Consider the following 27,008-nt stretch of genomic DNA (forward strand, 5'->3'; position numbering starts at 1 on the left):
TCCCAGCCGAAATCGGACTGAGAAAAATCTGTGTCTGCTGAGAAAAAAAAAAAAAAAAAAAAAAAAAAATCGCAGCATGCTGCGTATTGCTGAGATTCTCGGATGAGACTCGCCAATGCAAGTCAATGGGTGCGAGAAAAAAAACGCACAGCACTCGCACCATGCGAGTGCTGTCCGATTTTTACGCACCCGTGTCCTTAGAAAAGCCGGCAATTCAGCGCAGAGTACAGTAAAATCACACTGACAGGTTAGATGAGAGTAGATATATACACATAGAATAGGTATATAGGTATATATATATATATATATATATATATATATATATATATATATATATATATATATATATATATATATATATATATATATATATATATATATATACACACATACATACATACATACATACATACATACATATATAATGCAGCGCGAGACAGCTTAAAAGCTGGTAATTCAATTACCGGCTTTTGCTTTCTCCTTCACAAACCCGACATGATCTGAAACCTGGTTTACATACAGTAAACCATCTCATATCACCATTTTTTTTGCATATTCCACACTACTAATGTCAGTAGAGTGTATCTGCAAAATTTGGCCGTTCTAGCTCTTAAAATAAAGGGTTAAATGGCGGAAAAAATTGGCGTGGGCTCCCGCGCAATTTTCTCCGCCAGAGTAGTAAAGCCAGTGACTGAGGGCAGATATTAATAGCCTGGAGAGGGTCCACGGTTATTGGCCCCCCCTGGCTAAAAACATCTGCCCCCAGCCACCCCAGAAAAGGCACATCTGGAAGATGCGCCTTTTCTGGGGTGGCTGGGGGCAGATATTTTTAGCCAGGGGGGGGCCAATAACCATGGACCCTCTCCAGGCTATTAATATCTGCCCTCAGTCACTGGCTTTACTACTCTGGCGGAGAAAATTGCGCGGGAGCCCACGCCAATTTTTTCCGCCATTTAACCCTTTATTTTAAGAGCTAGAACGGCCAAATTTTGCAGATACACTCTACTGACATTAGTAGTGTGGAATATGCAAAAAAAAATGGTGATATGAGATGGTTTACTGTATGTAAACCAGGTTTCAGATCATGTCGGGTTTGTGAAGGAGAAAGCAAAAGCCGGTAATTGAATTACCAGCTTTTAAGCTGTCTCGCGCTGCATTATATATATATATATATATATATATATATATGTGTGTGTGTGTGTGTGTGTGTGTGTGTGTGTGTGTGTGTGTGTGTGTGTGTGTGTGTGTGTGTGTGTGTGTGTGTGTGTGTGTGTGTGTGTGTGTGTGTGTGTGTGTGTGTGTGTGTGTGTGTGTGTGTGTGTATATATATATATATATATATGTCTCCCTGACATATATATATATATATGTATATATACCTATTCTATGTGTATATATCTACTCTAATCTAACCTGTCACTGTGATTTTACTGTACTCTGCGCTGAATTACCGGCTTTTCAAAGGAGACCCGTGCGTAAAAAAATCGGACAGCAATACGGATGTCATACGGATGTTGCGATTTAAAATAAAAAAAAAAAAAAAAAAAAAAAAAAAAAAAAATCGCATGACACTCGCATGGCACTCGCAGACGTTACATCAGTTTTTTCGGTCCGTAAATCGGACCGTTTTTTTTCTCACACAAGTGGAAAGGGGCCCTTACCTGTAGGAAAGCATAGCCGACAGCCTACCTATGGCAAAGAAGGTGAACATGCAGTATACGGAGTTGCCACAGGCAGGGGCATGCCTCCTACAGAAGACAGTGTGCACTCTGCCCATCAGCTGATTTATAACCAGGGAACACAAATTTACATCTGCAGGAAAACAAAACGTGATCTCAATAGCTGCATTTAAGGAAAGAAAAAAAAAAAAAAAAAAAAAAAAAAAAAAAAGGGGGGACAACCCCTTTAACACTCCTACATCCCTAATTGACTACTTGGCGGCTTAGATTTAACTCCTGCTACTTACCCAGGTTGTCAGCGCCTCTGGGAATGATCACATCAGCATATTTCTTGGTCTGCAATAAGGCAGAAAGTGATTATTAAAATGCATTAAGAGCCCTCATGCAGCAATTCACTCAAATCTAAATGTTGGCTCTGTGGACGCCCTCTGACCTGTCATCTGGCAGTGTCCGTCTTTAGAATTGCATAAAAGTGCTGTCGACCGCAGTTTTGTGCACTTCTGAAAAAAAGGACACCGCTGAACAGAGGCCAGATGGAGTCCAGAGTAACTCTGCTGCCTCATTATAGTGCATGGATCCATCGAGGATTTCATCTGAATCAGATGGAAACCCCAGAGTAAGTGAACAGTGTAGAGTGCCGGAGAAATGTGATCCCAAACGTTATGTAAAATCTACAAAAAAAAACAAGACCCCACTCAGATCTGTCATCTTTTAACGGAAATATAGGGGGCTTCCATGTTACTGGTAGCACAAAGCCTCTGGAAACGCTAAATGGCTCCTCACCCCCAAAAGAAATTCAGCAAATTCTCAGCTCCCAAATCCAAATGTTCCCTCCCTTCTGAGCCCCAGTGTGCCGAAACAACAACATTTAGCGCCCACATGTTTGGCATTTCTGTAGTGATGACAGCCTGCCTAATTTACAAGTGCGTGTCTCCAGAAGCACGGGCTGGGCAGAACGTACTGGTGACTGCAATGTGCTGGTTACTACAGCGGCAGTTTGCAATTTTCATTCAGCAACATCCACTGCTGCCTGCTTCTGGAATACGCACATGGAGTGAAAATCATCACTACATCTGTAGATAAATTCTCAAAGAGTTACAAGTTCCAAAATGGGGTCACTCGACGGAGGGATTCTGCTCTTCTAGCACTTAGTGGTTCTGTATGAAGTCAACAAACTCCTCTAGGAAAATCTGCGTTCCACGAAACAATAACGCTCTGTCAAATTCTGCACTGTACTATGACGCTACTTCCCTTCGGAGCTTTGCACTGTGCCTCAAAAGTAGTTTACGACCACATATGGGGCATCGGTGAAATCAGGAGAAATTGCACAACAAATTTTGGGGTCCATTTTCTCCTGTAACCCTTGTGAAAATACAAAATTTGGAGCTAAAAAATATTTTTGAAGGAAAAATGATTTTTATTTTCACGGCTCTACGTTATAAACTTCTGTGAAGCACCTGTGGGTTCAAGGTGCTCACCACACATCTAGATAAGTTCCCAAAGGGGGTCTATTTTCCTAAATGGTGTCACTTGTTGGGGTTTCCACTGTTTAGACATCAGGGTTCTCCAAACGCGACATGGTGTCTGCTAATTATTCCAGCAAACTTTACATTCAAAAAGTGAAATGGCGCTCCATCCCTTCCAAGCCCTGCAGTGTGTGCAAGCCGTAGATTTCCCCACATATGGGGTATCGGCATACTCAGTGGACCACACTTTATTGTGCAAGTTCTCCTATCTCCTATTACCCTTGCGAAAGTTAAAAAAAAAAATTAAATAAAATGAGGGCTAAAGGAAAATTTTTGTGAAAGGAAAGTAAATGTTTATTTTTTCCTTCCAGTTTTTAGAATGGTGTCACACTTGGGTATTTTCTGTCATATAATCCCCTCAAAGTCACTTCAAATGTGATGTGGTCGCAAAAAAAAAAAAAAAAAAAAAAAAAAAGTTTTGCAAATTTTGTTGTAAAAATGAGGAATCGCTGGTCCACTTTCAACCCTTATAACTTCCTAACAAAAAAAAAAAAATATATAGGTTTCAAAAATTGTGCTAATGTAAAGTAGACATGTGGGAAATGTATTAACTATTTTGTGCAATATGACTCTGATTTAAGGGCATAAAAAGTAAAAAAGTTTGAAAATTGCTTCTTTTTAAAAGTTTTTGCCTTTTTTTTTCCACAAACAAGTCATAAGAAATTTTACCACCAATTTTCGCCTCAACAAGAAGTAGCACATCAGCAAGACGGCGCTCGTCGAGCGCAGGGATCGGCACACAGCACCCTTCCTTTATCACACTATACCGTGGCAATCAGCAATATTCATTCCAGGTAATACTCATTAAACAGCGTTTTTTCCCCCCCTTTTCTTTTGTTGTGTGCACTTATGGGGTATGTGCACGTGTTGCGGTATTTCCTGCGGATCCGCAGCAAATTTGACGCTGCGGATTCGCAGCAGTTTTCCATGAGTTTACAGTACCATGTAAACCTATGGAAAACCAAATCCGCAGTGCACATGCTGCGGAAAAAACACGCACGGAAACGCAGCGTTGTTTATTCCACAGCACGTCAATTCTTTGTGAGGATTTCGCAGCGGTTACACCTGTTCCATTATAGGAATACGCACAAAAACCGCAGCGCGGATTTCATGCGGAATTACCAAAATCAGTGCGGAAAAATCCACACAAGATTCCTCAACGTGTGCACATACCCATACAATTTTCTAGGGTCTGGCCGCAGTTTGAGTTATTCCGAATACTCAATTATTGAGACCCCTCTCACATTGGGTCCCCTCAAACATTGGAGGATTTAATTTTAGTAAATTCCATTGTTATTAGCAGACTATATTGATGCTATTTTGTTTTGGTCATTTGGTCTTTAGTGCAAAAAACGTTTCATCCTCATGTGGTGACTTGCTGTGCCTTTTCCCTGAACTTATCTTGGAGGTCCCTTCCTTTCCCCTATCTTTTTATAGTATTTGAATTTTATCGTTGTTATGTAATAAAGAACTGATTTTATTTCACCCAATTTTATTCTTCATTCTTTCAATCACTTTGCACGGTCATGATTTTCCCTCATGCAGTTTGTGTATTATTCACCATCATGAAGTACAAGGCGTCATGAGAAAACAGAATCAGTAGGATACAGTGAAGCGTTTCAGGGTTTTGACCTCAAATTGACAGTGATCAGAATTGTAAAAATTGACCTGGTCAGCAAGATGCAAACAGGCTACAGGGTGAAGGGGTTAAGCATTTATGGCAAAACTAGCAACTGTGTCAGGGTTGTGGACAACCTCTTTAATGGTTTTCTGTATTTGATAAGATTATGAGGTTGTACAGTTTAGATCTGGCTTTTTTTTTTCTTTTTTTAAACAAGTTAATAAAGTGGAAAAAAATAAGGATCTAATAAACTAAGTTGCTCTCCCACGGTCAAACCCCTCAATAGTCAGTAGGTGCAGCATCTGTAGAATTAAAGTGCTTGGATCAGGGATAGTTCCAGTCCCAGCAGATGTAGCGCGGATCATTTACATGTCCTGACGTGGGAACTCACGGTCTTCAGAATGTATGAATACTTACTGGTAGACAGAATTCTTCAAAGGCTGGCTTCACAAATTTTATATATTGCGAAAGGACCTGTTCTAAATCCCGGCCTCGTTCATTGATGTCTCTTAGCACTGAAAAAAAGCAAATCACTTAAATCACATACAGTACAGACCAAAAGTTTGGACACCTTCTCATTTAAAGATTTTTCTGTATTTTCATGACAAAATTGTACATTCACACTGAAGGCATCAAAACTATGAATTAACACATGTGGAATTATATACTTATATACTTAACAAAAAAGTGTGAAACAACTGAAATTATGTCTTATATTCTAGGTTCTTCAAAGTAGCCACCTCTTGGCATTCTCTTGATGAGCTTCAAGAGGTAGTCACCGGGAATGGTCTTCCAACAATCTTGAAGGAGTTCACAGAGAGTTTCACACTTTTTTGTTAAGTATATAATTCCATCATAGTTTTGATGCCTTCAGTGTGAATGTACAATTTTCATAGTCCTGAAAATACAAAAAAAAAAAATCTTTAAATGAGAAGGTGTGTCCAAACTTTTGGTCTGTACTGTATGCAGTACAATAAAACAGTTTTTTTGTATTTTCTTTTTTTCCCCTCCAATATGGGTTACTCCCAGGAAGGAACTTGAACATATGGCAGTTCTCCCATGAGACTCCGCCACCGGTAAGATCTGGTAAGCTATGGTGCATGGGAATAACCAAATTGGTCTGGCTGCATGGGGCCAATAGGCTAATGTTGGGTGGGCTACCAACACCCTCAGTTCTCAGTAACACAAGGGTTTGAACATTGTTCACATAGATTAAAATGATCTAGAAGTATTGCTCAGCTTTTATATTGCCCAAGCACCATTGTGTTCTGTATTAATTGCATACTCCATGACTATCCTGGAGATGCACGGGGATAGTGACTAGGATCTAACAAGGAACAAAGATCAGACAAGATATCTATTACACACACACACACACACACACACGTAACAAACAAACAAAAAAAAAAAAACATTCAGTGTGATAGATCCAATGTTCAACCATTTTTTTATCTGAACCCCTCTCCCCCGTGTGTAATCAATTTGCAACCTTATCTTACCAACTGAACAGTAAAAAACAACAGCACTCCGATGATAATGTTATCCATTATTTTTTCCTTGAACCCCTTTAGTTAAATTTGCACATTTGATACATCAAACTTCTTTTTAATTTTTTGGGAGGGATTGTGGGGGAGGACTAATCAGCTATGCCTCCATAAACAATACTGCAACATGAACAGCACCATAGGCTTAGAGTGGGTGTGTGTTCTCCACATGAAAAGTGAAGATATGCCAAGCACAAAGACGTGTAAAAGGCACCTAAAGCCATGTTCACACTGCATTTTAGGCTATGCTCAGTGACAGAGCTCACATTTGAAGGATTTGGAGCGTTGCGCTGCTGGGACCACAGACTTTAATGATGCAGATGGACATCATCATCTGCAGCATTCAGTTTGAAGAGAGCACCAAGAATTGGCCAACTGCGCTTTGGCGCCTGCTGAAAAGGATGTTCGCTAGAGAATACTGTGACTAGCCTGCATCGTTAAAGTCAATGGCGGCAAAAACTTCCCAATCCAGTTTTCCATAGCTTGAGACATGAACCCCAATGGAGCCATTGAATGTAATCGAATACGGAAAGGAAGTTTGTTGAATATCTTATCAGACGCACCTCTTCTTGACAGCCTTGTGTCTGCATCTGTGTCCACGAACAACTTCATCTGGAACATGTCCCTGATGTCTTGCACATAAAATGCCAGAATGCCCTCAAAAAGTATAACGTCCGCTGGATACACAGTGACAGATTCCTCTTTCCTTAGGGAGAAAAGTTAAAGGAAGCAGGGGAGGAAAAAAAAGGGGATTATGCGACAATGCATTATAAGCAATATCCAGGCCAAGGGGTAGGGTGCCTCACATTAAGTTGAAGTCTGTTTTGTGAGTAACTTCATACTCAGCCATATTGGCCATTATGGTCAACCTGGTCAGACATACATATCGTCTATCACAATAGACCAGAAGATATTTTGGGGATTTTATTTATTTATTTATTTTTTTAATATATAAAAAGAAAGAATATTTATATATAGATTACAAATGAACTCCATGTGACAGTCATCGGTTAGCAAAACGGCTATTCCCTTACTACCCGATGAACGTTTATTATGGCTGAAATCGGCCATTTAAATCAAGGTCGTTGGCGTGCATGGGCACCGTTGCCTCAGAACTGCTCTCTTCAGAGCATGTATGTTAGTAGCTCACAGCATCACAACACTCCCTATGAGCAGGTCTAATCCTGCAACGAAAAACTGCAAGAGGCTGCAGTGAGGATAGAGGAGCGGCGACCATGAGGGCTAGCGCACAGATATATCATGTAGTGCCACCTCTGAAAACGTTACTAATGATTTGCTATTAATCAGTGTAACGACTTTTATAGTTTTTGGTACATCGGCTTCAGAGGCTCATCAGTGACACACTGGAATACAATGTATTGCAATGCACTGTGCGTGCCAGCGCTATACTGACAGAATGTATATGGCAGACCTGGAGGCTTCTGTTACACCCCTGCTGGCTTGTCAGCCCATCAATCCTCACTAAGCAGACAGCGCTCTGTAATCCAGACCCTCATCTGTGATGTAGGCACAGCCTCCGTGGCATGGCAGCACAGTAGTACTGGGGAGTGAGCAGCTGGTGGTGGCGTGCTACTCTTTAGCAAGATGGATCCTCTAGACTTAGGGTTTTCTTCCATTTTATTCTTCATTGGCGCTAGATAATTTTCTCCAGCAGTAGGTCACGTCTCACGTGGCCGCCCTGAAGAGGGTAATATTACAGGCTGCACCTGTATGTGGAGGTCGCATTGTATAAGTATGCCATCATGTACTGGGAGGGGGCAGGGGATCCGGATGAGCCTCGCCTTATAATCCTCCTAGCGGTGCACGGGCGCTTGTCAGATCTAACATGATACCCCAAACTCCGGGAGTGGGCTTCTCAGATATTAGCAGACTGCTCAGAGGGCCAGATCTCTGGTCTCCATCACAATATGCAGGTTATATGGCTCAGACATTGCATTTAAAATGTAATTACAGAAGGGCAAGGCCCCCCCCCTCCATCATCTGTGACCATGCTGCTGATGGGAGGATAGGAAGCGGATTGTGTCACACTTCCCTGGCATTTACTACACCCACACATTGCTGGATTCCAAGACTTGTGGGTGGGACACGCTGCAAGATCCAGACAAACTAGCCATGACCCATGATGGAGGAATATTTATGTATAGGGTCATTTCAGAAATTGGTTACTTTAATCATCCGGTCCACCCAATAATGACTGTATAACTTCCCTGCAGCGTACCCCAATCAGTGGTAATCAGCAGTGAACTGCAGACCACCTTCATGATGGGGCATGGGAGGGGGTGTAGATGGCGGTCATAGGGAGGCATTCTAATGGTTAGCACATTCTGCTATAGGTGGAGATCCAAAGCACATAATCTAATGAACGTATATGACAAATGACATTTTAGATTGAGTGAAATCCTGATGATAACGTGTATCGGCATTGCAGTAGTTTATTTCTCTCATATGAAGACATAACAGGGCTATGTTTTGATAAGAATCACACTAATTGTAGAGTAGTGGCAATAACAACAAATATTTTGTCATCCAATCGGGTAGCATAATGTAGGGACGGAGATCTCGATTCCAGCGATGTGTCACTAACTGGGCTGCTTGGTGTAGTTTTGATAAAGTCACAGTTTTAATCAGCAAAAGGTGATCAATAGAGGACTATTAAATGTTCAGCCACATAATCCTCCATATTCATGAGCTGTGTATAACTCTGTCCCCACGACTGATTGGCAGCTTACGGCCTATGCAGTGTACACCAGGGGTGTCAAACTGCATTCCTCGAGGGCCGCAAACCATGTGTGTTTTCAAGATTTCCTTAGTTTTGCACAAGGTGCTGTAATCATTATGTGTGTAGGTGATTAAATTATCACCTGTGCAGTACAAGGAAATCCCTAAAACATGACCTGTTTGCAGGTGTCAGTCAGTGGTGTGTGAGGAGCTATACACACAGCTCAGCATTAGAAAACTGCTAGATCTGCTGCAGACAACAGTTCAATTCTACCAAAACTACAGCAAGCAGCCTAGTGGCACATTGCTGGAATCAGGGGCTATGCCTCTACCAAGCTGCTCTCAGGAGAAAAATCTTGGTGAAAGATTACTTTAAAAGTAATTTTACTGGAATGCACTAATACATATCAATGCAAAATGTAAGTGGTATATTTCAGTGAATCTGTCAAACAAGACAATAATATGCAGAGACATTTACAAAGGTTTCTCTGCATGAGGAGGGCATTTAATGAATGCCATTGCCCCCCACCAATGCATGCCTATTGGTGGTCCCACTATCAAGGAGTCAAAGATACATTTTTCAATATCAAAAACAGTTTTCTCCGCATTGACAACCCACGTTTAGTATGTATTCATATTACACTACAAGCACCTCCGCCGATTACCTGGAGTGGGTAACAAAGTCATACACTGGGATCTGGACCGTCTTTCCCTCCATTAGCTCTTGGAGAGTCTTCAAGATAAGTTCATTGTCAAAGGCATCTGTGGAAAAAAATAATTATAAGGAGGCAAGTGCTACAAGGAAAAGGCCCTGGTTATGGAGAACTACAAGCTCAACTCAAGAGTATATGTATACCACACGCTCAAGTCAAGAGTATATGTATACCACACGCTCAAGTCAAGAGTATATGTATACCACACGCTCAAGTCAAGAGTATATGTATACTCAGTCATTTCTACCTCCCATTCACGCTCTATCAAAACCTTCCGTAACCTCTCTAACCTTATACCCATTCACCCAGCCCCTGCTTCCCCAGTCCCACAAAGGCTTCTTTCACACTAGCGTCAAGCTCGGCCCGTCGCAGTGCGTCGGGCCGAGGTTACCGACGCTAGCGTTGTAAGCGCCACACAACGGGTGCAGCGGATGCATTGTGGAGGTGCAAGGAGGTGGGGGAGGAGTTCCGGCCGCACATGCGCGGTCGGAAAAAGCGGTCCGTCGGCAGCAAAAAACGTTACATGTAGCGTTTTTTGCTCCCGACGGTCCGCCAAAGCACGACGCATCTGTCACACGACGGATGCGACGTGTGGCAATTCGTTGCAATGCGTCGTCAATACAAGTCTATGGGGAAAAAACGCATCCTGCAAGCACTTTTGCAGGATGCGTTTTTTCTGCAAAACGACGCATTGTGACGGATTGCAGTTAACGCTAGTGTGAAAGTAGCCTAACAGGAGCTCTGTGGAACGCTCGCTCTGTCTGCAAGAAGCTTTCCTACATCCATGATCTTTTTGTTACTACCAAACTTTCCTTCCTCGTCATCACCGAAACCTGGCTCACCCCTTCTGACACAGCCTCTCCTGCTGCACTTTCGTATGGTGGCTTCCACCTTTCTCACACACCCCGCCTCAGCAGCAAACATGGCGGAGGAGTGGTTTTTCTCCTGTCAGATACCTGCTCCTTCACCCCAATCCCACTGCCAATCTCTGTTACCCTCCCTTCCTTTGAGGTGCACTCTGTGTGCATCTACTTCTGCTCCAACTGGCTGTCATCTACCGCCCCCAGGGCCAGCCACCACCTTCTTTGACCTCTTCACCACCTGGCTGCTTCATTTCCTTTCTGCGGACATCCCTACCATCATCATGGGCGACTTCAACATCCCTATTGACACTTCCCTCTCAGCTACCACTAAACTTCTATCTCTCACTTCCTCCTTTGGCCTCACTCAATGGTCTTCTACAGCCACCCACAAAGATGGTCACACACTGGACCTCATCTTCACCCGCCTATCTAACCTCTCTAACTCACCTCTTCCTCTCTCTGACCACAACCTTCTCACATTCTCTTCCCTCTCCACTCCATGTCTACGATGACGCTGCCGCTCTATATAATACCACAATAGCTGCAGCTTTGGAATCTCTTGCCCCTCTCACACATACCAAAGCTCGCAAAATCAACAGACAGCCCTGGCACACCAGCCTGACCAAAGAACTGAGGCAAGCTTCCAGGGCTGCTGAGCGCAGATGGAAAAGATCCCACTCCAACGAGCACTTCATCACATTCAAACAGTCCCTCACTACTTTCAAAACCACGCTCGCCACAGAAAAACAAACCTACTTCTCATCTCTCATATCCTCCCTGTCTCACAACCCCAAACAGTTATTCAACACCTTCAATTCTCTCCTCCGCCCCCCAGCACCTCCTCTCTCCCCACTCATCTCAGCTGAAGACTTTGCCTCATTTTTCAAGCAGAAGATTGAGAACATCAGAGACAGTTTTAGTAAACAACCCCCAGAACCCTTCCTCCCAACTACCCAGCCCTCCACCTCCAAAACCAACTTTTCCACTATTACAGAAGATCGACTCTTCACTCTACTCTCAAGATCGCATCTCACCACCTGTGCACTTGACCCGATCCCATCCCACTTCATCCAAAACCTCACCACAGTCTTCATCCCAACTCTAACCCATCTCTTCAACCTATCACTAACAACTGGCGTTTTCCCCTCAAGCTTTAAACATGCCTCAATCACATCTATCCTCAAAAAGCCCCCTCTTGACCCATCCTCTGTATCTAGCCATCACCCTACATCACTTCTGCCCTATGCCTCCAAGCTACTGGAACAACATGTCTACCTTGAACTGTCCTCCCATCTCTCTTCTTGCTCCCTCTTTGACCGCTTACAATCTGGCTTCCGGTCAGACCACTCCACTGAAACTGCCCTTACTATGGTCACCAATGACCTCTTAACCGCCAAGACAAGCGACACTACTCTGTCCTCCTCCTCCTGGACCTGTCGGCTGCCTTTGACACAGTGGACCATTCCCGATTATTAAAGACCCTCTCATCCCTTGGCATCACAGACTTGGCCATATCCTGGATCTCATCATACCTAACAGACTGGACATTCAGCGTCTCCCACTCACACACCACCTCCTCACCTCGCCCCCTATCTGTCGGAGTCCCACAAGGTTCAGTCCTAGGGCCCCTGCTCTTCTCCATTTACACCTTTGGCCTGGGACAGCTCATAGAATCTCATGGCTTTCAGTATCATCTCTATGCTGATGACACACAGATCTACATCTCTGGACCAGATATCACCTCCCTACTAACCAGAATCCCTCAATGTCTATCCGCTATTTCATCCTTCTTCTCCGCTAGATTTCTGAAACTTAACATGGACAAAACAGAATTCATTGTCTTCCCCCACTCCCCATCTCACGTGACCCCCCCAACGAACCTATCCATTACAGTAAATGGCTGCCCACTCTCCCCAGTCCCACAAGCTCGCTGCCTCAGGGTAATCCTTGACACTGATCTCTCCTTCAAACCACATATCCAAGCCATTTCCACTTCCTGCCGACTTCAACTCAAAAATATTTCACGAATCCATACATTCCTCAACCAAGAATCTGCAAAAACCCTAGTCCATGCCCTCATCTCTCACCTTGACTACTGCAACCTCCTGCTCTGTGGCCTCCCCTCAAACACTCTTGCACCCCTCCAATCTATTCTAAACTCTGCTGCCTGACTAATCCACCTGTCCCCCCACTATTCCCCGGCCTCTTCCCTCTGTCAATCCCTTCACTGGCTCCCCATTGCCCAGAGACTCCAGTAAAAAACCCTAACCATGACGTACAAAGCCATCCACAACCTGTCTCCTCCATACATCTGTGACCTCGTCTCCCGATACTTACCTACACGCAACCTCCGATCCTCACAAGATCTCCTTCTCTACTCCTATAACCTGCAGTAACCACCGATTGACCAAACCGCTGCATCACCAGCTCTACCCTCGCCTACTGTATTCTCACCCTTCCATTGTAGATTGTCAGCCTTCGCGGGCAGGGTCCTCTCTCCTCCTGTACCAGTTATGACTTGTATTGTTTAACCTTCGTCAGGCTGCATAATTTTACAACGTTAAAAGGCTGCAGAGGTACAATTGTACCTTCATATATATTTTATTGAAATTTGGCCAATATATTCTGGACCAAAACTGCAGAGATGTCACGAAATTTCAGCCCTCTACGGCTTTTTGAAAAAAAAAAAGTTATTGCAATTTTAAAACGGAATAGTTACAATTGTACCTACTCAGCTGGACGAAGGTTAAGATTATTGTACTTGTTTTTATTATGTATACCCCTCCTTACATGTAAAGCGCCATGGAATAAATGGCGCTAAAACAATAAATAATAATCTACACGCGCAACGCAAGAGTATAAGTATACTACAAGCTCAGTTCAAGAGTATATGTATAACCGCTCTTCCTACAACTATCAGCTGAACGTCAGACTCTAGCATGAAGCAAGTCAAGGAGCACTTCAGAAAAGAAACTTCAGAAGTGCACTGGGTGATGCTAGGAGATGGGTCACTGCCAGGGGAGTCTAGCCCCTCCATGGCAGGTAATGTACATGTCCTGAAACCAATAGGAAGTCTGACTGTAAAAATGTCTCTCTGCCTCATAAATGCTGGGATATATAGATTATATCCCAGCATTTCCAAAATTCATGCTTTACACTGAGGAGGGGGAAACACCCAAAACAAATGACATTATGAGCCAATGATTATGTGGGAAACTAAAATATGGCAGATTTATCCTTTGTACCACCTATATTCGAGGGGTCACATACTAGAACACCCTTGCATAGGACAGCTGCATCCCTTGCGCCAGTATGTCATGGCTGAGAACCAATTTCATTTGATGCATAGTTATACAATTAAATAATTTGCAAGTCTTCTGTGTGTAAATTATATGGGCCTTTTCTTTTTTTTTTTTTTATTATTCTACAACTGGATGGTTTATTGCTCTGGGGGTTAAAAATCCACTTTCTACTAGAGACTGGGGAAATTGGCGCCATGTAATATGCCTCATCACTTAGAGCATGAGAAAACCTGGGTGACAAAGGGAAGACAACGTTAGCATTGAACGGTTTAACATGGATGAAAAAAAAAAAAAAACCCTCCTGACAGTAGATGTTTTCTGCTTACAAGAGACTCGTTTAACAGGAAGCCCGTTCTGGCCTCAAGGAGGGGGAAAAAAAAAAAAAAGAAATGTGCAGCATGGAAGCTTCACTCTGAACGGCAACAAGTCGTTAAGTGTATCTACATAGGATGTGTACAGTGACAGCAGACTGATGTTCTTAAAGGGGTGGTCCAAAACTAACATTCTAATCATGAATGTTTTTTATCTATTTAATATCATCTAATGTCTTTTCTAATATACGTAAAAAGTCCCCATTGTTCAACCACTACTCAGATTTTTTTTTTAACGTACTCCTTTTTGATGAAGTTTCATTTGAGAATCCCCAGTGCATGCTGGGATATTTAAATGAGCAGTCATCAGGGAGCAGAGGCTGAGATCATTGCCAAAACCTCTGCCCACTCCTGGAGATGAAGAGTCATCCGTGATATCCGTCTCGTTTCAGGGACTGGGCTAATCTCCGCTCTACGGAGCATGCTCAGAAGCAGGGCTATGGCGTAGGTAAACCAAACCTTCGACTCAGACTCCTCAGTTTCCCCTAGTCCAACCCACACAGCACTGGTCACTACTGAGCATGTACATAAAGTGCAGCACAGATTCATCTCACCTCCGACCCCACAGCACTGGTCACTACTGAGCATGTGCATAAAGTGCAGCACAGATTCATCTCACCTCCGACCCCACAGCACTGGTCACTACTGAGCATGTACATAAAGTGCAGCACAGATTCATCTCACCTCCGACCCCACAGCACTGGTCACTACTGAGCATGTACATAAAGTGCAGCACAGAGTCATCTCATCTACAACCCCACAGCACTGGTCACTACTGAGCATGTACATAAAGTGCAGCACAGATTCATCTTACCTCCGACCCCACAGCACTGGTCACTACTGAGCATGTACATAAAGTGCAGCACAGATTCATCTCACCTCCGACCCCACAGCACTGGTCACTACTGAGCATGTACATAAAGTGCAGCACAGAGTCATCTCATCTACAACCCCACAGCACTGGTCACTACTGAGCATGTACATAAAGTGCAGCACAGATTCATCTTACCTCCGACCCCACAGCACTGGTCACTACTGAGCATGTACATAAAGTGCAGCACAGATTCATCTCACCTCCGACCCCACAGCACTGGTCACTACTGAGCATGTACATAAAGTGCAGCACAGATTCATCTCACCTCCGACTCATTTCAACTAAAAGTCGAGATCCTTAGTTCGGGAACAGAACAAACATTTCATAACTTTCCCAAATTCTTATGAAAAATATCTTACAGCACATCCTACATTGTACTACTGTACCCAATTTATTATTTTAGGAGTCAGTCCATTTTATACAGACAAACTGCAGCAAAATAGACACCGACGTCACAGCCCTGCTCAGAATTATCTTGTCATTGTGCAATATGCATAGTGACAGTGCGCTCCCTCACTTGGAGGGTCGAGGCTGGTCTCTGCTTCTCTTGCACTCCAGATAATCTCTTTACAAAGTACAACGACAGTGCTCTATTGCCGACTCATCACTCCTCATTAGAACGGGTAAGGGAACGCACTGTCACTGTGTACTACAGAATGTGGCAGTGACAGGCTCCTACTGAGCATATGTGAGAACTGACAACTGATGAATGCTCAGTACAGAAGGGATGATAGTGTCACTGATGACACTTCGTTTCAGGGTGGAGACAGAGGCTGCAGCAGTGACTGCAAGCTCTGTCCCCAGATGATGGCTTGTGCAAGTATCCCAGCATGCAATGGGGGTTCTCATGTGAAGCATCAAACAAAAAGTAGATAAAGTAGTCCGAGGAGTGAGGGAACGACAGGGACTTTTTAGTTAAAAAGTATAATAGAAGAGAGATTAGATTACTACATTAAATAGACATTTAAGATTAAATTAAATTCTAGTTTCAGACCACCCCTTTAAAATCACCAAAACATCCTAACAAAGCAAGTATAGACTCCCCTAGAATATCACAGATCATCTTCAGCTTCCAATACTGAACATAAGGAGCCTTGTAATTTATCTAGAATTTATTTAACACCCACGTGTCAGAGTTTGACAATATGGTCAGGACACAGGAGGTTTTACCTGGGTGATCAAAGTTGAATTGGCCTTTGAGAGCTTTACTCTTCTGCTCCGGCGTCAGTATGCAGTAGAAGCTGTCCTGACTTATCATAACCACCTGCTTCTGGTGATGATCCACCTCATTCTGGCCCAGGAGCTGCACGATCTTGGAACACACAGATGACTGTACAAGAAGAGGAAAAAAAAGACATTACCATGATGTATGAAGTGCTTTACCTTACAGACGACACCTTCACAGAACCTGAAGGACCCTGTTAGGAGTCAATGGGGTCTGTAGGGCGCCATTGGTATAAGCCATCCGGGTCATTCTCTCTAGCACAGTGGCAGTTTTAATTTTTTATGGGCAGGAAAACACTGCAATATAAAGCACAGTTCACATTGTGTTGTACATTTAGCCTGCATGTCAGGCAAGTTTCCCACGAAGCGGCCAGCTGTGTTTATCCATTGGGCACTAGCAGCCTAACGAAGGCCAAAAATCAGAAGTAGCTATACGTAAAGTCACGAGTGCGGGCAGTACACCACGAGACTGAAAATACTAAGAAGAAGTTCCTGAAATGTAGCCTGCACAGTCCTTGAGAAATAGACCAAGTCATTACCGACCAAGCCTGATTTCAGGAACTTCTCTTCAGTGAAAGACACTGTACAACACAAACAGATGAGTTATTAGGAAACGTGCGTTTCATACTCCTGGATGTTACATGGTGCTAAAACTAGGCCCGAGTCATCTCCTGCAGAATATCGGCCATCACTGGAGGAGCTTAGATTTGGTATGGAAACCATTGTGCCCTCTGGGTGGAGAGATCCTCCTGGCAATATATGACGCCAGGCCTATGTGCGGATACGGACATTTAGCATGGAGCCTGTACACTGGAGGGACCACCTGTGCTGCTCCCCCTCTATACACATGAAGACGTCTACCTACATAATTGTCACCTACACACAATTTCCTGTGTGAAGGGAGCTGTGCAGTCTCACACTGAACAGTTGTGGTGGGTTTGCAGTTAGCACAGTAGTACTGGGCTCGCTCCAATAGTTACAGCTCCCACAGCGCCATGGCTGGGGCAGAGGAATTACCCTATAACGAAGCTCCACAACCTCCTAGAAGAGATGTAGTGGCGGCCATATTGGTTATATGGCTATCCTGAACCCATACACATGATTAACTGTTAGGTTTAACTTTGATCCCAGGTGTCAGATCCCCTGGTGTATATTAACCATTCGGCCTACATTTGGGGGTGAAGGTCCTTAAGGTAGGCAAGTCACCCCAGGGATGTCTAGCAGCCGCTCGTTCGCCTCACCCCATGAAGAGCACATGCATGCTTGGCCCACCTAATGTGCATATTTATACAATGGCCAGGAGAACGCCCGTCAGCAGTAAGTGGTCGGCTGACAGCTACCGATGACGTATTACCCAGATATAAAAGAAAAAGAGGGAATAAAGTTCAAGAAGGAGGCTTCCCATGGCTGGTCTGGGTAAGTCTTAGCACTCCAGCAGGCAGCGCTGCAGACGTCTATGGCTCCCATAGCAATGCTCTATACATGGAGCTCACTCAGCTGTAATTCAGCCATGAGATATAGAAGCTAGGCAGGAGCACGCCTCATACCGGGATGGTTACAACATAAACAGCCCAAGAAAAAAAAACTTGTAGAGCTTCTCTGTTGGAATGTCTCCCCCTTACCTGCCTCAGGTGAAATATATTGAGGCCAGCGACTCAGACACAACATCAAAGCCACTGACAGGTGAACAGCATTGATCATCTCCTGGCCCCTAGCCAAGGATGGGATCATTTAGACAGCAACTGAACCGGCACCTCTTCAGGTAGGCGTGGTTAACCCCTTTACCCCCAAGAGTGGTTTGCACCGGGCCAATTTTTACCATTCTGACCAGTGTCCCTTTAGGAGGTTATAACTCTGGAACGCTCAACAGATCCCGGTGATTCTGACATTGTTTTCTCGTGACATATTGTACTTCATGATAGTGGTAAAAATTCTTTGATAGTACCTGCGTTTATTTGTGAAAAAACGGAAATTTGGCGAAAATTATGAAAATTTCGCAGTTTTCCAACTTTGAATTTTTATGCAATTAAATCACAGAGATATGTCACACAAAATACTTAATAAGTAACATATCTCACATGTCTACTTTACATCAGCACAATTTTGGAACCAAAATTTTTTTTTGTTAGGGAGTTAAGGGTTAAAAGTTGACCAGCAATTTCTCATTTCTACAACACCATTTTTTTTTTTTTTTAGGGACCACATCTCATTTGAAGTCATTTTGAGGGGTCTATATGACAGAAAATACCCAAGTGTGACACCATTCTAAAAACTGCACCCCTCATGGTGCTCAAAACCATATTCAAGAAGTTTATTAACCCTTCTGGTGCTTCACAGGAATTTTTGGAATGTTTAAATAAAAATGAACATTTAACTTTTTTTACACAAAAAATTTACTTCAGCTCCAATTTGTTTTATTTTACCAAGGGTAACAGGAGAAAATGGACCTCAAAAGTTGTTGTACAATTTGTCCTGAGTATACCGATACCCCATATGTGGGGGTATACCACTGTTTGGGCGCATGACAGAGCTCGGAAGCGAAGGAGCGCCATTTGACTTTGCAATGCAAAATTGACTGGAATCGAGATGGGACACCATGTTGTGTTTGGAGAGCCCCTGATGTGCCTAAACATTGAAACCCCCCACAAGTGACACCATTTTGGAAAGTAGACCCCCTAAGGAACTTATCTAGAGGTGTGGTGAGCACTTTGACCCACCAAGGGCTTCACAGAAGTTTATAATGCAGAGCCGTAAAAATAAATTTTTTCCCACAAAATTTTTTTTAGCCCCCCGTTTTGTATTTTCCCGAGGGTAAGAGGAGAAATTCGACCCCAAAAGTTGTTGTCCAATTTGTCCTGAGTACACTGATACCCCATATGTGGGGGGTAACCACCGTTTGGGCGCATGGGAGGGCTCGGAAGGGAAGGAGTGCCATTTGGAATGCAGACTTAGATGGAATGGTCTGCAGGCGTCACATTGCGTTTGCAGAACCCCTAATGTACCTAAACAGTAGAAACCCCCCACAAGTGACCCCATATTGGAAACTAGACCCCCCAGGGAACTCATCTAGATGTGTTGTGAGAACTTTGAACCCCCAAGTATTTCACTACAGTTTATAACGCAGAGCCGTGAAAATAAAAAAATCTTTCCCCCCCCACAAAAATTATGTTTTAGCCCCCAGTTTTGTATTTTCCCAAGGGTAACAGGAGAAATTGGACCCCAAAAGTTGTTGTCCTATTTGTCCTGAGTATGCCGATACCCCATTTGTTGGGGTAAACTCCTGTTTGGGCACACGGGAGAGGTCGGAAGGGAAGGAGCACTGTTTTACTTTTTCAACGCAGAATTGGCTGGAATTGAGATCGGACGCCATGTCGTGTTTGGAGAGCCCCTGATGTGCCTAAACAGTGGAAACCCCCCCAATTATAACTGAAACCCTAATCCAAACACACCCCTAACCCTAATTCCAACGGTAACCCTAACCACACCCCTAACCCTGACACACCCCTAATTCTAATCCCAACCCTATTCCCAACTGTACATGTAATCTAAACCCTAACCCTAACTTTAGCCCCAATCCTAACCCTTACCCCAACGGGAAAATGGAAATAAATACATTTTTTTACATTTTTTAATTTTTCCCTAAGGGGGTGATGAAGGGGGGTTTAATTTACTTTTATAGCGAGTTTTTTTTTAGCGGATTTTTATGATTGGCAGCCGTCACACACTGAAAGACGCTTTTTATTGCAAAAAATATTTTTTGCGTTACCACATTGAGAGCTATAATTTTTCCATATTTTGGTCCACAGAGTCATGTGAGGTCTTGTTTTTTGCGGGACGAGTGGACGTTTTTATTAGTAACATTTTTGGGCACGTGACATTTTTTGATCGCTTTTTATTCCGCTTTTTGTGAGGAAGAATGACCAAAAACCAGCTATTCATGAATTTCTTTTGGGGGAGGTGTTTATACCGTTCCGCATTTGGTAAAATTGATAAAGCAGTTTTATTCTTCAGGTCAGTACGATTACAGCGACACCTCATTTATATTTTTTTTTTATGTTTTGGCGCTTTTATACGATAAAAACTATTTTACAGAAAAAAATTATTTTGGCATCGCTTTATTCTGAGGATTATAAGTTTTTTATTTTTTTGGTGATAATGCTGTGTGGCGGCTCGTTTTTTGCGGGACAAGATGACGTTTTCAGCGGTACCATGGTTATTTATGTCTTTTTGATCGCGTGTTATTCCACTTTTTGTTTGGCAGTATGATAAAGCGTTGTTTTTTTGCCTCGTTTTTTTTTTTTTGAAGAAATGTATTTATGGGAATTTTTTTTTTTTTTACACATTTGGAAAATTTTTTTTTTTTTTTACTTTTTTATTTTGTCATGGGGGGGGGGGGGGGGGAGGACATCACAGATCTGACATGCAGCACTGCAGGCTTCACAGTGCCTGCTCTGAGCAGGCTCTGTGAAGCCACCTCCCTCCCTGCAGGACCTGGATGCCATGGCCATATTGGATCCGGGCCTGGAACAGGGAGGGAGGTACGGAGACCCTCGCAGTAACGCGATCACATCGCGTTGCTGCTGGGGTGCTCAGGGAAGCCCGCAGGGAGCCCCCTCCCTGCGCGATGCTTCCCTGCACCGCCGGCACATCGCGATCATCTTTGATCGCGGTGTGCCGGGGGTTAATGTGCCGGGGGCGGTCCGTGACTGCTCCTGGCACATAGTGCCGGATGTCAGCTGTGATAGGCAGCTGACACCCGGCCGCGATCGGCGGCGCTCCCCCCGTGAGCGCTGCCGATCGCATATTACGTACTATCCCGTCGGTGGTCATAGGGGCCCACCCCACCTCGACGGGATAGTACGTCTAATGTCAGAAAGGGGTTAAAGCTGAAAAATGGATGAGCATAACAACAGCCAGCCATTTTTGCCAGATTGTCGGGTCAATGCATCTCAAATAGCCATTCTTGTGACTAGCCCGTCCAGACTAGCTATGAAGGCACAAATTGCTGGGAATGATAGAAAGGTGTCAGAACACGCAAAGCAATATAGGTTGTGAAATATGGGGCCCGACTGCTGTTTATTATCAAAAGGTGCCTACAATGGCCAAGTGAGTATTGAAAAAAACCACAAAACAATGAGGGGGCAAATACTGAAACCATGATGTGTTGGGGGCCGTGAGGACAGGGTTTGGAAACCACTGGCCTATATAGAGTAGATGCCAGGTATGTGTGTCACTTGGAAAAAGATATGGGACCAGGATACACTACAGGAAGAGGGCACCATGTTTTTCTTGGGAAACCTTGGGTCCTCCATTAAAGGGAACCTGCCACCCCCAAAATCGAAGGCAAGCTAAGCCCACCGGCATCAGGGGCTTATCTACAGCATTCTGTAATGCTGTAGAGAAGCCCCCGATGTATCCTGAAAGATGCGAAAAAGAGGTTAGATTATATTCACCCAGGGGCGGTCCAATCTGTTGAGGGCAGAGCAAAGTACTGCAGTGCTGTCATTCCCTCTTTGATAAAGCCTACGCAAAACGTGCGTCTAGGGGGCAGACCGGGGTCCCAGGCTTCAAGTCACGTCTTCATCATGGGTAAGCAACTTTGCTATTAAGGTAACTTTATTCTTTTCTTCTGAGGGCGGTATACTGTCACCAAGGCAGCTCAGGAAATCTATTATGTACCGTGCAGTTTCGTTGTATGGTGACTAATGTCATGGGATTATACGGAATTTTTGTACTTTTCTATAATGTGCAATAAATGTGCTCTGACCTTTCCCGGGCCCTGCACACTGCAGTACTTTGCTCTGCCCTCAACAGGGCAAACAAAGTACGCCTGCGCAGGAGCCGCGACAGGAAGAAAAGAGGACGTCATCCTATGAAGATGGGAGGCCCCGGACCGCGACGCCCATCGGACCGCTGCGGGACCGCCCCTGGGTGAGTATAATCTAACCTCTTTCTCATCTTTCAGGATACATCTGGGGCTTATCTACAGCATTACAGAATGTTGTAGATAAGCCCCTGATGCCGGTGGGCTTAGCTTGCCTTTGATTTTGGGGGTGATGGGTTCCCTTTAATGTAAATGCTACTTCCTACCTAAACATAGTTACAGAGCCACTACTCCCCCCATCCCTCAATTGTTTAGGAATGGGAGCACTCCCACCCACCCCTAAGGACAGTGTTTTTTTTTAGGTTGCTGGGTATACATTCACACCCTGCAGTCTTTCAGTCTCAGAGTAAAGTGTTTACATGAAGCTAATCTTCAAGAACCATCAAATAGTTTCAAATTTAGCACATCACACCCAAGAAGGGAAATTCCATATATCAAGAGCTGCCAAAATGTCAATGTTAGTAAGCCCAGAGTGGAGGAGGCAAGCGAGAGACCCTATACATACTGTCTTGACCTGCACCGCTAGTGTATCGTGTCGCCAGCTGGTCCTTTGCCATCAAAGGACCTAAAGAAGACGTCTGCAGCCAAGCAATGGCCAACCAATGCTGCAGAGTCATGTGATGCTAGAGAGTAGGCAGGTGACACCGTGCAGAGGCTGTGTATGAGGAGAGTACAGGGGGCAGCCGTATATACAGCAGTGCAGTATGCTTCAAAGGGCTTGTTTATGCCATAAAAATCACACTGCTTTTTGGGGGATGGGAGGGAGGTGTGAAAGGGCACAAGAAAAAGTTAAAATAAAAAAAGTGGTGGCATTCAATTTGTAGATTGAACCACCTTGGTCTTCAGGAGAGTAGCGCTCCTGTAAATATTCACAATTCACACCAACGACAGTCTAAACTGTGCGTTCTCCCAAGTAAAGGAGAAGTGCAAGTGGGGCTGAAGCTGACCGAGTCCTGAAAATCTGCCTGGATTCAGAGCAGAGTCGCAAGCGCTAAAGCATACACTCCTTGCCTAGGAAGCCGACCAGCTCTGATCAACTGCCAAGGTGGCAGGTAGTCTAGTCCAGAGGTCCCCAACTCCAGTCCTCAAGGCCCACCAACATGTCATGTTTTCAGGATTTCCTCAGTCTTGCCCAGGTAATAATTGCATCACCTGTGCAATGCAAAGGAAATCCTGAAAACATGACCTCTTGGTGGGCCTTGAGGACTGGAGTTGGGGACCTCTGGTCTAGTCAATGAGCTGTGCACGATACAAATAAAAATCCCTCTGTTCTTCGTGACATATTGGGCTTCATGTTAGTGGTAAATTTAGGTCAATAATTCTTGCGCTTATTTGTGAAAAAAAATGGAAATTTGGCTAAAATTTTGAAAATTTCGCAATTTTCATATTTTGAATTTTTATTCTGTTAAACGAGAGAGTTATGTGACACAAAATGGTTAATAAATAACATTACCCACATGTCTACTCTACATCAGCACACTTTTGGAATTGCTAGGAAGTTATAAGGGCTAAGATTTGACCAGCAATTTCTCATTTTTACAGCACCATTTTTTTTTTTTTTTTAAGGACCACCTCGCATTTGAAGTCAGTTTGAGGGGTCTATATGGCTGAAAATACCCAAAAGTGACACCATTCTAAAAACTGCACCCCTCAAGGTACTCAAAACCACATTCAAGAAGTTTATTATTAACCCTTCAGGTGCTTCACAGCAGCAGAAGCAACATGGAAGGAAAAAAAAAAAATGAACATTTAACTTTTTAGTCACAAAAATTATATTTTGCAACATTTTTTTTTGTTTTCCCAAGGGTAAAAGAAGAAACTGGACCCCAAAAGTTATTGTACAATTTGTCCTGAATATGCCGATACCCCATATGTGGGGGGGGGGGGGGGGGGGGGGGGAACCACTGTTTGGGCGCATGACAGGGCTCAGAAGGGAAGGAGCGCCATTTGACTTTTTCAATGAAATATTGGCTCCAATCTTTAGCAGACACTATGTCATGTTTGGAGAGCCCCTGTGTACCTAAAGATTAGAGCTCCCCCACAAGTGACCCCATTTTGGAAACTAAACCCCCCCGTCCCCCCCCCCCCCCCAAGGAGCGTATCTAGATGCATAGTGAGCACTTTGAACCCCCAGGTGCTTCACAAATCAATCCATAAAAATGAAACAGTACTTAATTTTTTTTGTGAAAAAAATAAAATATATAAAAATTGTAGCCTCAATTTGTTAATCTCCACATGGGCAACGGGATAAAATGGATCCTAAAATGTATTGGGCAATTTCTCCTGAGTACACCGATACCTCACATGTGGGGGTAAACCACTGTTTGGGCACACGGCAGGGCGCGCCATTTGACTTTTTGAATGAAAAATTAGCTCCAATTGTTAGCAGACACCATGTCGCTTTGGAGAGCCCTTGTGTGCCTAAGCATTGGAGCTCCCCCACAAGTGACCCCATTTTGGAAACTAGACCTCCCATGGAACTTATCTAGATGTGCGGTGACCACTTTAAACCCCCAAATGCTTCACAGAAGTTTATAACGCAGAGCCGTGAAAATAAAAAATCATTTTTCTTTCCTCAAAAATTATTTAGCCCGTAATTTTTTATTTTTCACAAGAGTAACAGGAGAAATTGGGACCCCAAAAGTTGTTGTGCAGTTTGTCCTGAGTACGCCGATACCCCATATGTGGGGGGGGAACCATTGTTTGGGCGCACGTCAGGGCTCGGAAGAGAAGTAGTGACGTTTTGGAATGCAGACTTTGATGGAATGGTCTGCGGGCATCATGTTACGTTTGTAGAACCCCTGATGTGCCTAAACAGTAGAAACCCCCACAAGTGACCCCATTTTGTTTTGGAAAGTAGACCTCCCCCAAGGAACTTATCTAGATGTGTGGTGAGCACTGAACCCCCAAGTGCTTCACAGAATTTTATAACGCAAAGCCGTGAAAACAAAAAAATCTTCCCCCCCCCCACAAAAATATTTAGCCCCCATTTTTTTATTTTCCCAAGGGCAACAGGAGAAAATAGACCCCCAAAGTTGTTGTACAATTTTTCCTGAGTACGCTGACACCCCATATGTTTGGGTAAACCACTGTTTGGGTGCACGTCGGGGCTCGGAAGGGAGGGAGCACAATTTGACTTTTTGAACACAAGATTGGCTGGAATCAATGGTGGCGCCATGTTGTGTTTGGAGACCCCTGATGTGCCTAAACAGTGGAAACCCCTCAATTCTAACTCCAACACTAACCCCAACACACCCCTAACCCTAATCCCAACACACCCCTAACCACAAGCCTAATCTTAACCCCATTTCCAACCCTAACCCTAAGGCTATGTGCCCACATTGCGAATTCGTGAGATTTTTCCACACCATTTTTGAAAAATCCGCAGGTAAAAGGCACTGCGTTTCACCTGCAGATTTACCGCGGATTTCCAGTGTTTTTTGTGCGGATTTCACCTGCGGATTCCTATTGAGGAACAGGTGTAAAACGCTGCGGAATCCACACAAAGAATTGACATGCTGCGGAAAATACAACGCAGCGTTTCTGCGCGGTATTTTCCGCACCATGGGCACAGCAGATTTGATTTTCAATAGGTTTACATGGTACTGTAAACCTGATGGAAAACTGCTACGAATCCGCAGCCAAATCTGCACATAGCCTAATTCTAACCCCAACTCTAGCCCTAACCCAAACCCTAGTGGAAAAATAAAAGTAAAATATATTTTCTTTATTTTACTATTGTCCCTACTATGGGGGAGGGATAAAGGGAGGGGTTCATTTACTAAATTTTTTTTGTTTTGATCGCTGTGATAGGTTGTATCACAGCGATCAAAATGTACCTGGAAGGAATCTGCCGGCCGATTCGGCGGGCGTACTGCGCATGCGCCCGCCATTTTGTAAGATGGCGGCGCCCATGGAGAAGACAGACGGACACCGGAGGTCGGTAAGTATGCGGGGTGAGATCTGACTGCGGGGGGGGGGGGGGGGAGCGGACAGGAGGAGCAGACAGGAGGGGAGCACATTACAGGACAGGACGGAGGACTGGGGAGGAGATCGGTGGCGATGGCGGGGGCAGATCAGGGTTTCCAGCCATGGCCAATGATCTTGCAGCATCGGCCATGGCTGGATTGTAATATTTCACCACGTTTCATAGGCGAAATATTACAAATTGCTCCGATTGGCTGTTTCTCTTTCAATAGCCAATCAGAGCGATCGTAGCCACGGGGTGGCGAAGCCACCCCCTGGGCTGAAGTACCACTCCCCCTGTTCCTGTAGGTCGGGTGAAATTACGGTCAACCCTTTCACCCGACCTGCAGGGACGCGATCATTCTGTGACACAGCATATGCGCCACAGGTCGGATTGGCACAGACTTTCATGACGCGTACGCTGTGTCACAGGTCTGGAAGGGGTTAATTCAGCATGCTATGATTTTATAATGTGCAATTACTGCTTTCTTACCACATTTTTCTCCAATATCAGATAGCAACATGTCATTACATGTGGAGCAAAGAGCGCGACACTGGAACTCCGCCATCCCAATTCGCCTTCATTGCAGACTTTAAGCAGAGACCACTTTGTATTCAGCTGTAGTTTTAGGCTATGTGCACACGTTCAGGAATTCACGCAGAAAATTCCTGTGAAAATCCGGACATTTCTGGCAGATTTCC

At 44.1% G+C, this 27,008-nt stretch overlaps 1 protein-coding gene across 1 annotated transcript in view; it reads right to left on the minus strand.

The window, feature by feature from the left end:
- Positions 1-27,008, minus strand: part of UCK2 (uridine-cytidine kinase 2) — a 57,135-nt gene that overhangs the window by 11,456 nt on the left and 18,671 nt on the right. The window contains exons 2-6 of the mRNA XM_069737220.1: positions 16,403-16,562; positions 9,775-9,871; positions 6,934-7,076; positions 5,244-5,341; positions 1,967-2,015 (exon numbers count right to left, since the gene is read on the minus strand). Of these exons, the coding sequence (XP_069593321.1) occupies positions 1,967-2,015; positions 5,244-5,341; positions 6,934-7,076; positions 9,775-9,871; positions 16,403-16,562 (547 nt within the window). The remainder of the gene's footprint in view (positions 1-1,966; positions 2,016-5,243; positions 5,342-6,933; positions 7,077-9,774; positions 9,872-16,402; positions 16,563-27,008) is intronic.

This window comes from Ranitomeya imitator, chromosome 8, assembly GCF_032444005.1.
Source record: "Ranitomeya imitator isolate aRanImi1 chromosome 8, aRanImi1.pri, whole genome shotgun sequence".
In the NCBI taxonomy this organism is placed as follows: Eukaryota; Metazoa; Chordata; class Amphibia; order Anura; family Dendrobatidae; genus Ranitomeya; species Ranitomeya imitator.